The sequence below is a fragment of the Micropterus salmoides genome, unplaced genomic scaffold (assembly GCF_014851395.1).
Source record: "Micropterus salmoides isolate LMB-PRFRI ecotype aquatic unplaced genomic scaffold, ASM1485139v1 Ms_hic_scaffold_8, whole genome shotgun sequence".
Taxonomy (NCBI): Eukaryota; Metazoa; Chordata; class Actinopteri; order Centrarchiformes; family Centrarchidae; genus Micropterus; species Micropterus salmoides.
The window spans coordinates 16,171,645-16,185,343 of record NW_024044570.1 but is presented as its reverse complement, the minus strand read 5'-3'; the positions used below and the strand labels follow the sequence as shown (position 1 = coordinate 16,185,343).

The 13,699-nt window shown below is 40.8% G+C and overlaps 2 protein-coding genes across 3 annotated transcripts; both read left to right on the top strand.

Moving 5' to 3' along the window:
* Positions 1-138: 138 nt before the first annotated feature.
* LOC119893778 (P2Y purinoceptor 4-like) lies at positions 139-1,474 on the top strand. The gene is made up of 2 exons (XM_038706112.1): positions 139-204; positions 500-1,474. Exons 1-2 carry the CDS (start codon positions 139-141, stop codon positions 1,412-1,414), a joined length of 981 nt encoding a protein of 326 aa, XP_038562040.1. The 3' UTR covers positions 1,415-1,474.
* Positions 1,475-1,774: 300 nt separating this feature from the next.
* On the top strand, positions 1,775-13,699 carry slc17a6a (solute carrier family 17 member 6a). Of its 2 annotated transcripts, none has more exons than XM_038706291.1 (12): positions 1,775-2,565; positions 3,990-4,245; positions 4,743-4,861; positions 5,840-5,954; positions 6,954-7,041; positions 7,287-7,373; positions 8,092-8,234; positions 8,319-8,468; positions 9,805-9,937; positions 10,031-10,141; positions 10,233-10,360; positions 11,230-13,699. In XM_038706291.1, the coding sequence occupies exons 1-12, from the start codon at positions 2,480-2,482 to the stop codon at positions 11,557-11,559; spliced, it is 1,746 nt and encodes a 581-aa protein (XP_038562219.1). In that variant the 5' UTR covers positions 1,775-2,479; the 3' UTR covers positions 11,560-13,699. The 2 variants fall into 2 exon arrangements, with proteins under 2 accessions (XP_038562219.1, XP_038562220.1); XM_038706292.1 differs by having other exon boundaries at positions 11,179-11,305.

Sequence of the window (13,699 nt, the reverse complement as noted above, 5' to 3'; positions counted from 1 at the left end):
TTAATACTGCAGACCACCGGCTCCTTTGCTGAGAACATGGAAGTTGCTGTTCCCAGAACAGATGGCCTGAGAGTGCACTGATAACTATTCAGTGTTTGTTCACACTGGTGGGTGTGTTTTACACCAAAATATGTTGGCATGGTTGTTTCACTTGGCATGCAGAGAAGCCACTGTAACAAAGACATGGGCAACACTCAGGTTCAGGTAGGTTGGAAAGGATCACTGTGATTTTAAACATTTTATCTCTTAAGATAGTTTTTATCATTGTAACTATGGCAAGGAATGGTTCATAAGCAGATATTTTTTATTTATTTGGGCAAATACCTGTCCATTTCTTTAATGTTTTTGTGTAGCCTTTCCCTGAAGGTTTAGACTAAGAGAGCCAGGATACAATCTATCTTGTAATAGATCTCCAAGTTGAACCTCTGCTCATGATCATCCAGACTCCAGAAGAAACCTTCTGCGACCTGGATAAACATCAAGTTTGGCGTTGGTCCAGCTCTACGTGATTCCGTCCTTCTTTCTGGTGGTACTGATCTTGGGGCTTCCACTCAACCTGCTCTCCCTCTGGGTTTTCTTCCACCGCCTGCGGCGTTGGACCCGCAGCACGGTGTTCCTCTTCAACCAGACCCTGGCTGACACCTCGTGGCTGCTGGCCTTGCCTTACCTCATCTACTACCATCTGGACCAGCTATACTGGAAACTGGGCCTGCCTGTGTGCGCGGTTGTGAGAATGTTCTACCACAACTACTTCTACCTCAGCATTTTCTTCGTCACCTGCATCAGTGTGGACAGATATGTGGCCATCGTGCACCCGCTGCGCTCTCTGGTGCTGCTGGGTCGGAGGCAGACCTACCTGCTATGTTTGGCGATCTGGGTGGGCACTCTGGTCCTCAGCATACCTGTTGCCAGTATGACTCTGATCCAAACTTGCCCTGGGAGCAACCGCACAGTCTGTAGCCTGTACATACTGCTGAGTAAGACAGGGGAGAGTCTCCCCTATTCCCTCTTTTGCTCCATCATCGGCTTCCTCCTCCCGCTACTCTCCATCTGCTACTGCGGCCTGCGCAGTGTCAGAGAGCTGCGCCACCGGTCCAGGCGCCCCGATCCGCATAATAAGAGGCGGAGGGTCCGGCGGGTCCTGAGCGCAGCGCTGGTTCTCTTTGCCTTGTTTTACCTGCCCTACCACCTGAGCCGCAACGCCGCCATAGTGATGCGGCGTGTCTACCCCGACAAGCCCGCCTCCTGGCGTCACGCAGACCTGGCCTTCGCCCTAGAGATGTGCTTCTGCAGCCTCATCACCTGCGTCAACCCTCTGTTCAGCTGCTTCATAGGCGGCCAGTTCTGGAAGGAGTTTCACGGCACTTTTGCTGTCATGTTTTCCCTGTGTCAGGCACGCGGGTGGCTGCAATGATATCTAAACGGACCCGGATGACAGTGAGGACAAGGCAGGGGACGTGTACTGTCACACCTGTGTGCGCACTGCCTGCGCCTAGATCCTAATGAGCTGTAGAAATGTAAATTAAAAATGTACTTTGTCTAATACCTGTGTCAAACATCGTGAAACTGTGTGGAAAACATGTGTAGGCCTATGTTAATTATTTTATCACAGCTTTGTTTAATCGGTGGAAAAAGACAAATACACTCTAACAATGGCTTCCAATCTCATTTATATCATTTCATTTCATAGCCTACCAGTTGAGGATTGGTCTCCTTAGCTTCCTGATACAACACTGCCTCTGCGTGGTTGAGCGCATACTGTAGGCTACTGGACTACTAACAGTCTGGGTCCGCGTGAATAGCGGGGAGGGGGTGTCATTGCTTTGTGCCTGCTGCTGTAAGTGATTTCAAAGTGGCCGCAGCTCATCCTGAAATAAATTTCCTTTCCGTTTGATAGAAGTGAGGGAGAGGGGTTATGCAATTGTCGCCGTTGACAGATTTCGAAGTATAACTGAATTAGAGAAGGGGAGCGCAGGGAGGAGGGGCGCTGCTCGGAGCTGCTGACAGGTAGCGTAGCTGTGCGCTGTCCGCGGTGCTGAAACCTCCTCCGGCTACTTCCTCGCCAGATCCTCACCTCAGATTAGACCGAAGCTCCGCTAATCTACCCCTGTTTAAGATTTTCACTTTTCCCACGTCGATTTCTCAAAGAATACTGAAAAAAACACCAACTTTTTATTTTCTGTTTGGCTGTTTTATAATCGCTGGCTGGATCTTAAAATGGCACTGCACGGATTAACATTGCGCAAGGCAAAAGCGGACTTATTTGACTGCTGTTTTGTGACTGTGAAACCAGCCCTTTCAGACTGAACGTGTTTCGCCTCTTTCTCCATTTCCTGGCTCATCTTTTCAGGACTTGAAGACGGTTTCTGCTTAAAAAAAAACGAGGCGCGTTATTTGGATTAATATCTTAACAATATGCGTATTAATGCAGCTCTTCCATTTGTTATAGTATTATAATTTTTTTTAAGACAATTTGAATATGGAACCAGGTAAGGAGAAAGCTCTCCCTACCACTAAAGAGGGACTCAAACAAATCGCAGGAAAGGCCCTTGGGAAACTGCACAGGTACGCCGAAGAAATTCCATTTTCTGCATGTCTTTTAATCACAGAATTTATATATGTTATTAGGATGAGAATTAAAAATAGAAAATATCCAGATGTTCACACCACACGTAAAGAATAAAGCATTGGCCTAAAATGTTTGAATTACAATGAAATCAAGAGGGAAATATCTTCTTTATGAGATGAATCACAGGATGCTGGAAGCAGAGTCGTGTGGCCCGAATATTTAAGGATCAGATATTTCCCTGGAGGATGATCTCCTCCACCAGCAGCTGTGGATGTTTTTTAATAATTAATGAAACAGAGCGAGTCGTGACGCAAGGTCGGAGAGTATCTATTACCTTATGTAGCCATCTGTATTAATTCAAGATCGATGGACTTCATATCAATTGACTTCTTATATTCCTTACACTGTCACAAGGACCTAAATAAAATTTTGTCCAATGGAAAACTGATAACTAACTGTAAAGTAAACGGATAACCCCATTACAAATCAGAGTGGGGGAGCAGGATGTAGAGGAACAGCTTTTCAGATGTAAAAAAAATAAAATTAATTATTTTAATTCTCATTGGAGATAGAATAAAATGTCTATTGGTTCAGTATTAAGCTGGAAAAACGTTTTTTTTACAGGAACCGTCTGGAAACACGTAGCTTTTCAAAAATGCACATATTTTAGATGAACACTTGTGCAGGCACACATCTCTTTCGTTTATGTTTTGCTCCTAAAAATGGTTTTCAGTTGTTGAAATGCCTCCAAGTTGCAAGGGAAAAAATCTGTTGGTTTCATTGAAGCTGTAGCAGAACTGTCACTACATCGGATGAGGCCTTCACATTTTAATGTTTCGTTTTTAAATTAATCTTGCATTTCTTTGTACAATTTTCAAGTGAAAGCTGAAGCAAAATGCCAACGCCACATTTATAAGCTAATTAAAAACGAAAAAGGTAAACTAACTCTAAACAACGATGATGCTGATATTGCTGCAATGCGGTATTAAGCCCATGTTCTCTGCGTTTGCCAACCAGCCTTTTTTTTTACAGAAACATGGAGAAATTCAGCCGGAAACGAAAAAAAACCCAGCTCTTTGACTTCAACTAAAAGGATGTAGGCTTTTACGGGTCTTGAGTCAAATTAAAAGAAGAAAATTAAGACAATTTGAAGGCCTGTCGTTGAAGGAACACACAGTGCAGATAAAAGCGTATATGCTGTGTAGCATGAGCTGCAAATAGCCTGTAAGTGGCATGTGAATAAATACATGAGTATATGCAAAGGATTTAGACCTGCAGAAAATCAACGAAATCACATATTTTCCACTGATAGTTCTTGATCCTCTTCCCTTAAAAAGCAGCCTGGATGTTTGAATTCAGACATCCAAATGTAGACATTGAATTTAACCTAAAAAGAGCATATAATCGGCTTGTCGTGCAGGAGGCTGGAAAAGCGGCAGCAGACAGGTGAGGTGATCGAGCTGACGGAGGATGGGAGACCCTCGGCGGGCCAGGAGCGCAAGGCGCCCCTATGTGACTGCACATGCTTCGGGCTTCCGCGCAGATACATCATCGCTATGCTGAGCGGGATGGGCTTCTGCATCTCCTTCGGTATCCGGTGTAACTTGGGTGTGGCCATAGTCAGCATGGTCAATAACAGCACAATCCATCAAAACGGCAAGATCATCATAAAAGAGGTGCCTGTAAACTCCGCCCCGTTACGCCCCACGAGTCCCCATGTTTGATAGGTGATGAGGGCCAGAACCAATAAAATGATCGATATCTTTTGGTTAAACACACCTGGAGAACTTCAAATTCTGCATGTTTATTTCTTCTTTTAAATTGTATTTCGGGTTTACACCATATACCCTAGTAGTAAGAAGAAGCAAATTTGTGTAGTGTTTTTATTTTTATTCATAATTTTCCTGAAATTCGGCTTATTTTGTGCTTATTTTTTGTTGATCATCTGGTGTCGCTGCAAAGGTTTTAAAGCATCACATAAAATAGATCTGATATTTTTCTCAGAATGTTTCCCACAATCAGTAGGCTATTTCACACTTGCATAAGAAGTATTTTTATGTAGGCTATACGTTTAAGGAATCGGTTATATTTCACACATAGGCCTACTTACCTGAGGAAAATGGAAAAGTAGCCTAATCAATAAAATGTCTCTTTGTTTGTTTGTGTCTAAAAGAAAGCGAAATTTAACTGGGACCCAGAGATCGTGGGAATGATTCATGGATCCTTCTTCTGGGGCTACATAGTTACTCAGATTCCGGGAGGGTATATCTCCTCGAGACTGGCTGCAAACAGGTAACTGTTTAACTACGAAAAAATAGCAGAGCGGGGTACGAAGAAAGAGATTTCGAAATATCAGTTTTTCTCTATGTGTCCCTATTTTAATTTGTAATATAGGTAATATTTGTGGTAGTCAGTCAGCGGATGTCGGTCTCATGGTTTGAAGGAAGGAGTCTGACCTTACAGCAGATAAACTGGGGATTTGGCTGATGCCCACAAGGCGTGCCTCCTCCTGTTAATGAGCTCCCATGGGACCACCATGCCTAATCCTTCATGTTCAGAGGCATGGCAACCACATCAGCCAAAGCCATGTGTGAAATGCTTTTCGAAGTAATGATTGCAGTATGATTTCAACGGTCGTACCACCTCAATTCCACATTATCTAAACCAAGGGCTGATTAGTCAGCTACAATTAGACAAAAGGAACAAATGTGCAACAAAGAACAATATGGCTGTTAAGGACTGCAGAAGAAAATCAAATTATAACAAAAAGTAAAAGGTAGAATCCTTAAATATAACTAATACTATAGGGAGGAGATAAAAAAAAGCAACCACAGTAGGATATTTCTCGTGCTATAGGCCTAAGTCCTTGTGCATAGGACTGTTTTATTTGTCATGAGGGAAACTGAGCCTAAATAAGATGCAAATCTTTTGAAGAGCTTCATCATGCCAAGTCAGCTGAGCCCACTGACGCCTTCTGCTGCAAACACCTCCTGTCCTCACTCCCTTAGAAACTGCCTGTTGTCTGTGTGTGTGGCATGGCATCCAATTAAGACTGATTTATCTTCCTTATTAGTGTGTATTCTTCCAGTATGTGGTAAAAAAATCACCCAGTATAACATTGTATATTCTATATTTTATTACTTATTTAATAGTTTTATCTCTGTGAAGTTCTTGAAAATTTATCAATATTGCTGCCATGTATCTTGTTGAATGAGATGATCTTGTTTTGATAATATTCTGACAAATAATCCCAACACGCTGTTTATCCAGAGTTTTCGGGGCTGCCATTGTGCTGACATCCACCCTGAACATGTTCATTCCCTCTGCTGCCCGGGTGCACTATGGATGTGTCATCTTTGTGAGGATATTACAAGGGCTGGTGGAGGTACTGATGCACTGTTTGCACATCCCAACTTGACCTTTAAAAGACTCAAAAATGATGCCTCATTATCTAAATCAACTCCTGATGAAATTGTCCTGACATTCTGTATTTGACCATGTTTTACAGAAATCTTCTGTTCATAACTCCCTGGTTTTCTGTTTATGTGCACTTAAAAATGAAGCTCAATATATAGAAGTTCCATTCATTATACTGTAGACAATTCAGTCAGATTAGTCCATGAGCATCAAACTGCATGAAAGCCTGAGCAGGGTGTAAGTGTATGTTGGTTTAAAGTAGCCAAAACAGCTCTATGTTCACATAAAAACACAAAAGACATGAAAACCACTTGGCTCCCACAGCAGGAGAGAGGGATTTTAGAGAGAGAGAGAGAGAGAGAGACGCTATTATCAGACTGAAGGTCATCCTCTTTTGTAATTTTGTTTTGCTGCATACTGTCGTTTCAATAGCAGCTCATGACCATTGAGAGAGAGAGCCTCCTGTGTTCAGCGCCCATCGACTTATTACTGCAAATTAAACATTAGCATTTCAGGGTGTCTCCCACTGCAAACCCCAGCAATTTGTGTCTATCAATAGTTGATTGTATGCCACTTAGTGTATAATGAAGATTTAATGGGAGCAATTCAGTTTTTTTTTTCATGAACCGGGTAGTCAGTTTGAATTTGTACTGACTCACACCTAACCCATTAGTCTCTATTAGAAAGGTCAGCTACAATGCATGTTAGTTTGTCTGTTATTAACTACAATTTGTCTTGTATGCCTTTGGCAAATGAGAACAAACCAGATAAATCATGCAGAATACCTTTAACTGTCCTTTCTCTTGACTGAAATTGGAAAAAAAATAATGTAAAATTCATTGAAGAACTGAACAAACCAAACATTAATAGGATTATTGCCTGAAATTGAGAAAAGCATATTAAAGTTAATGGGAAATGTTCCACTTGTGTTTATACTGTCACGGTAGTGTTATTTGTCACTGTGCAGGGAGTGACTTATCCAGCCTGCCATGGGATCTGGAGTAAATGGGCTCCACCGCTGGAAAGAAGTCGTCTGGCAACCATCTCTTTCTGTGGTAATAAGAAATACACTCAAAGTCATGTATCTGTGAAATGCAAGATTGGCTTATTGTTGTATAGATTTTATCATCATATTACTTCATGAGCTGAAATGCAGGTTTAGAATGACAAAATGTTGCGCCTAAAATGTATGTAAACATGTGCTGAACACATTTGCCACTAAACACGGGGGACAACGCTGCTCTCTGAATAAGCAGCGAGGATCAAATTCTGCTTGGTCACAATATTTTGTCTTGTTCAGGATCCTACGCTGGTGCAGTGATAGCTATGCCTCTGGCTGGGATCCTGGTCCAGTACACAGGCTGGTCTTCTGTCTTCTATGTTTACGGTGAGTGTCACTGTCACGGATTGATTTAATTTTAACACCTTAAATCGAGACTTTGTAACTTTTTTAAATAATAACTTTCTTACAAATGAAATATTGATTTCACCTTTGCTCAAATCAATACACTTTTTAGTTTTGCTGCTACAGCCTTCCATGGTCTAGGAAGGCTTATGAGCTTATGGTGGCTACCATAGGCAAACTTTAGCCAGATATTGCTGTATAGTTTGCTGTCTTTATAACTCTTCTCTGTTTACTGTAACACATGTAAACATGTTGTAGCATATTAAAACACAACTGTCACATGGTTGCTGTTCAACTACTGTCAGTCATATAGCTTTGACATACAGATTTCCCCTCTTAAGTATCTTTAAGGTTGGAAAAATCATTGTATTCCTCACTGACAGCATCATTTAGCCTACGGTAATAATCTCTATCATTCATTGAAGCTGATTTATGATGTTTACACTGAATGGAATACTCAAATCCGAGACCACATATTTGTTATGGTTGCACAATTATGTCAAACTAAAATATTCTAGATATCGTGAGCATCACTTTATACACATTCCCCCCAAATTCTGTCTGACAGATTGGGTATCTTTGAGTAACTTTGGGATCTCCACTAGAACTTAAAATAAAGTTCTGTGGGTCTGAGCAGGGTTTGGCTGACAGAATGAGATTTCAATGACTGAAGTTTTTGATTCTTTAACACTTTGTTCAGGATGCTTTGGGATATTTTGGTACATGTTCTGGATCTTGGTGTCCTACGAGAGTCCAGCAGAGCACCCGACCATCACTGAGGAGGAGCGCCGTTACATCGAGGAGAGCATCGGTGAAAGTGCACAGCTGATGGGCGCAATGGAAGTGAGTTCTCAATCTGTATGCCTTGATTTGTAACACCACATGCAAATGCTGCACATCCAGCTGATTCTCTGTTTGTTTACACAGAAATATAAGACCCCCTGGAGGAAGTTCTTCACCTCCATGCCTGTCTATGCAATTATCGTGGCAAACTTCTGCAGGAGCTGGACTTTTTATCTGCTCCTCATTAGCCAGCCTGCATACTTTGAAGAGGTGTTTGGCTTTGAAATCAGCAAGGTAAATAAATCTCTTATAATACCTGGTGTCAGCCCTAAAAATCTCTTTCAACATCATGTGATCTAATGTTCAAGATTACAAACGCGTTGTTACATACCAAGGTTTTCTCAGATATGAAATGCTGCTCACCTCAGGTTAATTTGGATTAAAATGCTAATTAAGGATCTTCTTGATACTAGTTTCAGCTCATTGTTTTCCAGTCTATAACTTTACTGTTTTAGTTCACTCTTATCACTCTCATAGAGTTGTTTTCGGTGACAGTAGACAGATTTTTTCAGCAGAAAAGCTCTAATACCTCATTGTACAGTAGCTGCTCGGCACCAAACAACTGGCAGACACAGTAAGCGGCTAGCTGGGGAACATAGTGCAACATTTAGCACCTGAAGATTTCCCTCAGGAGTTGGTAGAGCCCAAAAACAGAACTAAAAGAAAGTGAAGTTTGGACTTACATTCACCAGGTGGACAGAAACCCGACTCAAAGTTAAAGATAATGTGGCTCTGTAACTTACATGTGTGAAATCAGTTGTTGCAGGTTTAAAATGTTTTTAAAAATTGTTATTATTAAATTAATATTAATATTATTAATTAATATAAGTTTGTATTAAATTGTAGTCCTTCCAGTGTGCACTGGTGCAACAGGCTCATAATTCTCATGTGTGTTCCTGCTTTGTAACAGGTGTCATTTTGTTTTACATTGTGTTACTCAACACTGTCTCCACTGTTTCCATGATTCCATTGTAAACGTTAGTTATTAAGAGCTAAATGTGGTTAGATCATGATTGTTGTTGCATGCACAATCGGGGACAAGGTATGAATGCATATAGTTAAGTGACTCTGTTTGCCTAACTCTGTTAAATGGTTTGCCTTGACTTAAACATTTCAGTTTCAGTCGAATGGAATTATATTAATTCAGAATATTGAGAATATTTTCTCCTCAATTTTTAAGATGCATCAAGTTTAAAATTCTTATTATTTATAGGGGCAATTACACACTGACTGCTTCAGAAAGTGCTGTGGTTTTGTCCTTTCCTGATCTTCCTGTGCATGAGTGGATGTGTCACACAAAGCCACAGATTCCAGTTAATCTTAAAATGTCATAATCTTTACCCTCCTTGGAGAGTGTGAAGCATGAATCAAGCTGATTTGGCATGTGTAATCCAGCTTCAGGATGGGCTGCTGTGATTGTTCAGATGACTTATTGCTCAGATGTGATTCTGGACATAGAGGTTGAAAAGGAAACAAAGATTGGGTCTGAGACAGAAGGAATCACTTCTGTTGTGACAGTTTCTCTGTAGCTGTCACATTTGCTTCAGACAAGTGTTTGATGGCTTCTCAGGTTGGAGTTGTGTCAGCTCTGCCTCATTTGGTCATGACCATCATCGTGCCCTTAGGAGGCCAGTTAGCGGACTACCTGCGGACCCACAATATAATGTCCACCACTATGGTCCGGAAAATCATGAACTGCGGAGGTGAGGGTTTTATAATCACATCTCTGTCTTTAACCATGCCATCCTAATGTTTCTTATCAGTCCATCGGTTGACTTTTGTCTTGTTGTTTTTAGGGTTCGGTATGGAGGCTACTCTTCTATTAGTTGTAGGTTTTTCTCACAGTAAGGGGGTGGCCATCTCTTTCTTAGTTCTGGCGGTGGGATTTAGCGGATTTGCAATATCAGGTGAGTCTTAAAACAATGGGTTCTTCTTCAGATTCTTTTGTGCTATTCAAAAGATCAGAAATCTCAGAAAATCCACTCTTTGTTGCTGTAGGTTTCAATGTCAACCATCTGGACATCGCTCCACGCTATGCCAGCATCCTCATGGGAATTTCCAATGGTGTGGGTACCCTGTCAGGGATGGTCTGCCCTCTAATAGTAGGAGCCATGACAAAGAACAAGGTGAGTCATTTCTATTCATACAGGGGTGGGAATGTTAATGTAGATGGAAATTTTTAAGGCCCCTGAAAAAGTGGTTTCAAATTTTATTATTGAGTATTTCTCTATAACATTAAATATTCAAAACTAAATGTGCAAGTTTTGGGGGGAGAAATACATTGTACAGTATTTTTTATTAAGAGTTTAAAGTCCCAGTGAAACAGCAGTTAAAGCATCAGCATTGTGACACAGCAGAATATGTGGGAGAGTTTAGTTGCTAGCTCACTTTGATATTAAGTCAAGTGCAGTTTTGCATGATTTGCGTGGTTGCCTAGTTACCCCAAATAGCATTGACGTACATTTATGTATGTATGTATATAAATGTACAGTATGTATGTATGTTTTACAGGGAAAGAAACTAGAGGCATCTAGATGTGAAGGATATGAGTTTTGTGGACACACATTTAGCATGTAAGAAAAGATAAATGAAAGATTATCTCAGGGTTACGATTAGAACTTGGAAAATGTAATTTGCTTTTTATGAGTCTGCCTCATCAGGACTGAAAAGGTGTGGTTTGATTATATTTGATTGAATGGCCTGGCAACATGGGTAAACAACCCCACAACTATCATCAAATTTTGATTTAAATGTTGCTAAAGGTGCAAACACAAAATAATTTTTTTATCCCGCTACCCACTGGAGGCACAGACAAAAAAACACAGGAATCACTCATGTGAAATAACCAAAACTTTAGGAAATTTAGGAGCCCTCTGCTAAAAGTAAGTAGTCAGGTGGCAAAATGCATACGTATGTCTTCCTCATTGCTGTTTTTTGTCTCTAGACCCGGGAAGAGTGGCAGTATGTCTTCCTCATTGCTGTTTTCTGTCTCTAGACCCGGGAAGAGTGGCAGTATGTCTTCCTCATTGCGGCCCTCGTGCATTATGGGGGCGTGGTGTTTTATGGGATATTTGCATCTGGGGAGAAACAGCCATGGGCCGACCCTGAAGAAACCAGCGATGAGAAGTGTGGCTTCATAGATGAGGATGAGCTGGCCGAGGAGACAGGTGACATCACGCAGGGTTACGGCGCAATGGGCGGCCCGGCCAAAAGCTACGGGGCCACTGCACAGCTCAACGGAGGATGGGTGCAGGACTGGGATAAGACGGAGGAGTATGTGCAGGAACCGGTGGGAAAGATGTATACTGAGCGTGGCTACTCTTAAACCAGACAGTCGTGGTGAGTCTGCTTCCAAAAACAGACTCTCACACCACCGCACAAATAAGCATTATCTTAGATATTTAAATCCATTCTTGTTGTACTCAAGTAAAACGGTTATTAGTTTCAAAAAGCCAATGTAAAAAAATAGTTCATTGCAATGCAGAACAATCCTCATTAGATTCTCACATGTTTCTCATCACGTCTACCTACCGTAGGGCTTCACTATACAGAGAGCACTTGCAAAGAAAGCTGCAGGCTTATGTTGTACTCCTTAGGCACCCAAACCTCATCAACCTACTTGAACAACATGAGCCAGATGACACTGCAGTTGACCATCATATAAGGTCTTTCTCTGAAATACCACTCTGATTGCACTGAAACTATAAGTATTCAAAAACAAGATTATATTCTGTTTCTCAAATGTGTTTTATGTACTGTAAATACCTGTATACTGTTTCTGTGAGACTATTGTGGATTTTGGGTCGTTGATCTGTGTTAACATTAATATAAAAGGCCATATTTTTCATGGACAGTACCTTTTCAGGGAGATGTCTGCTCGCAAAAAAGGGTCTTCTTCTTCTCAAGCGAGGCCTATAATAGACTATGACAAAAATAGCGTGAGTGAAGTGGAAACCGTAGACCTTTAGTGTGTGTTTGTTGCATGAATTTGCTCAGATAAGTGTTTCAGATGCAGCCACCTCACAGTCATTGATAGTCCTCATTCAGCCTGCTGCTTTGTTCTTAGATAACAGTCTTCTGCCCTCATAAATAATAAAATTAACTTTAATAATCAGGTTCCAGTCGTGATGTGAGACAAATCAAAAAAGTTTTTTTTGAAAGGCAACTGCTCAGAAGACATTGTTTATTGATGTTTGGTGTGCACTGCAATAAATTCTGTGTACCAGCCGCCACCCATCACATTCTGTTTTGTAATGTAACGCTGGCTTGCTGTATCTAACTGTAATTGTTTTGGAGTCATGTGATGATCAACATTAAGGTGTGTGTTTAAACAATTTACTAGTGTCTGGATAGTCCAGCTTTAGTGCTCATGACGCAGGACATATTGTTACATTTTGACAGCGAGGAATGCAGTACTGTATATGAACAACCAGGTTTTTTGTGATCTCTTCGTGTTTCTCGGTTGTTCTCATTGTCACCAAAAAGTACTTTATTGACACTTTGATATTGTCACATTTGAGTGGACCACATGAATTAATAGATGGCTCCTCCACCTGACTTTATTTGCTCTTTGAACACTTTGTCATTTGCTGTGTGAAATCTGCAAGGATGTTTAAAATATATGACTATTTAAGAATGTTTAAGATGACCAAAAAATGCTATTACGGCTTTGTGCCTGAAGTTTATGTAAACAGATAAATGTGATTTTATGGCTTCTAATATTGTGTTTAATGAAAAGGTATGTTGATGTCAAAACGTGTTATAAAAATAATCATATCATTTTATAAAAACAAACAAACAAAAGTCATGATTTTGTCATTCTCAGTCATCTTTTCATCTTATGTGGTGCTGTTTATTTGAAGGTTTGTCGTCTTCTGAGACTGGAGGCAGACTACCTTACCAGTTAACCGCCTTTTCCAATCAGCTTGTGCATCTCCTATTCTCTCCACGTTCCTCATTAGTAAATCAATGGCTGAAGTCTCCAGAGTCCAAGGGACAGTATTGGATCCTGTAGCTTGGTAATTGGTAAAAGGAGAACAACAATGTAAATGCTATTACTGGATTTTATATCCCTACAAACCAGGATCCTTGTCTGTTTTCCCAAAGAGTCCTGACTTTAATATGGAGGGTAAAATCTGCTGCAGAGGTGTCATGTAGAGGCATAAAGCGTGATGAAGCTATTAAATCTCTCAGCAGAATCTCACACTGAAAGATCACACATATGAAAAAGAAACACACTGTGTGAATGTAAGGTGTGTGAAAGAGGCGGCGCACGCTGTTTTTCCTCAGTGTGTCCTCCACTACACATCTGAGGTCAACAGTGTTACATGCATCACATTCAACTATTGACCCAGCTCCTGCATAAAATCTAATTGCGTGACAAATCAATACTGTTTAACTCTGGAGCGTGTTGGAGTTTTAAAACAAAAAATGCTTTTAATAAAAGTTTGAATTCAGAATAAAGC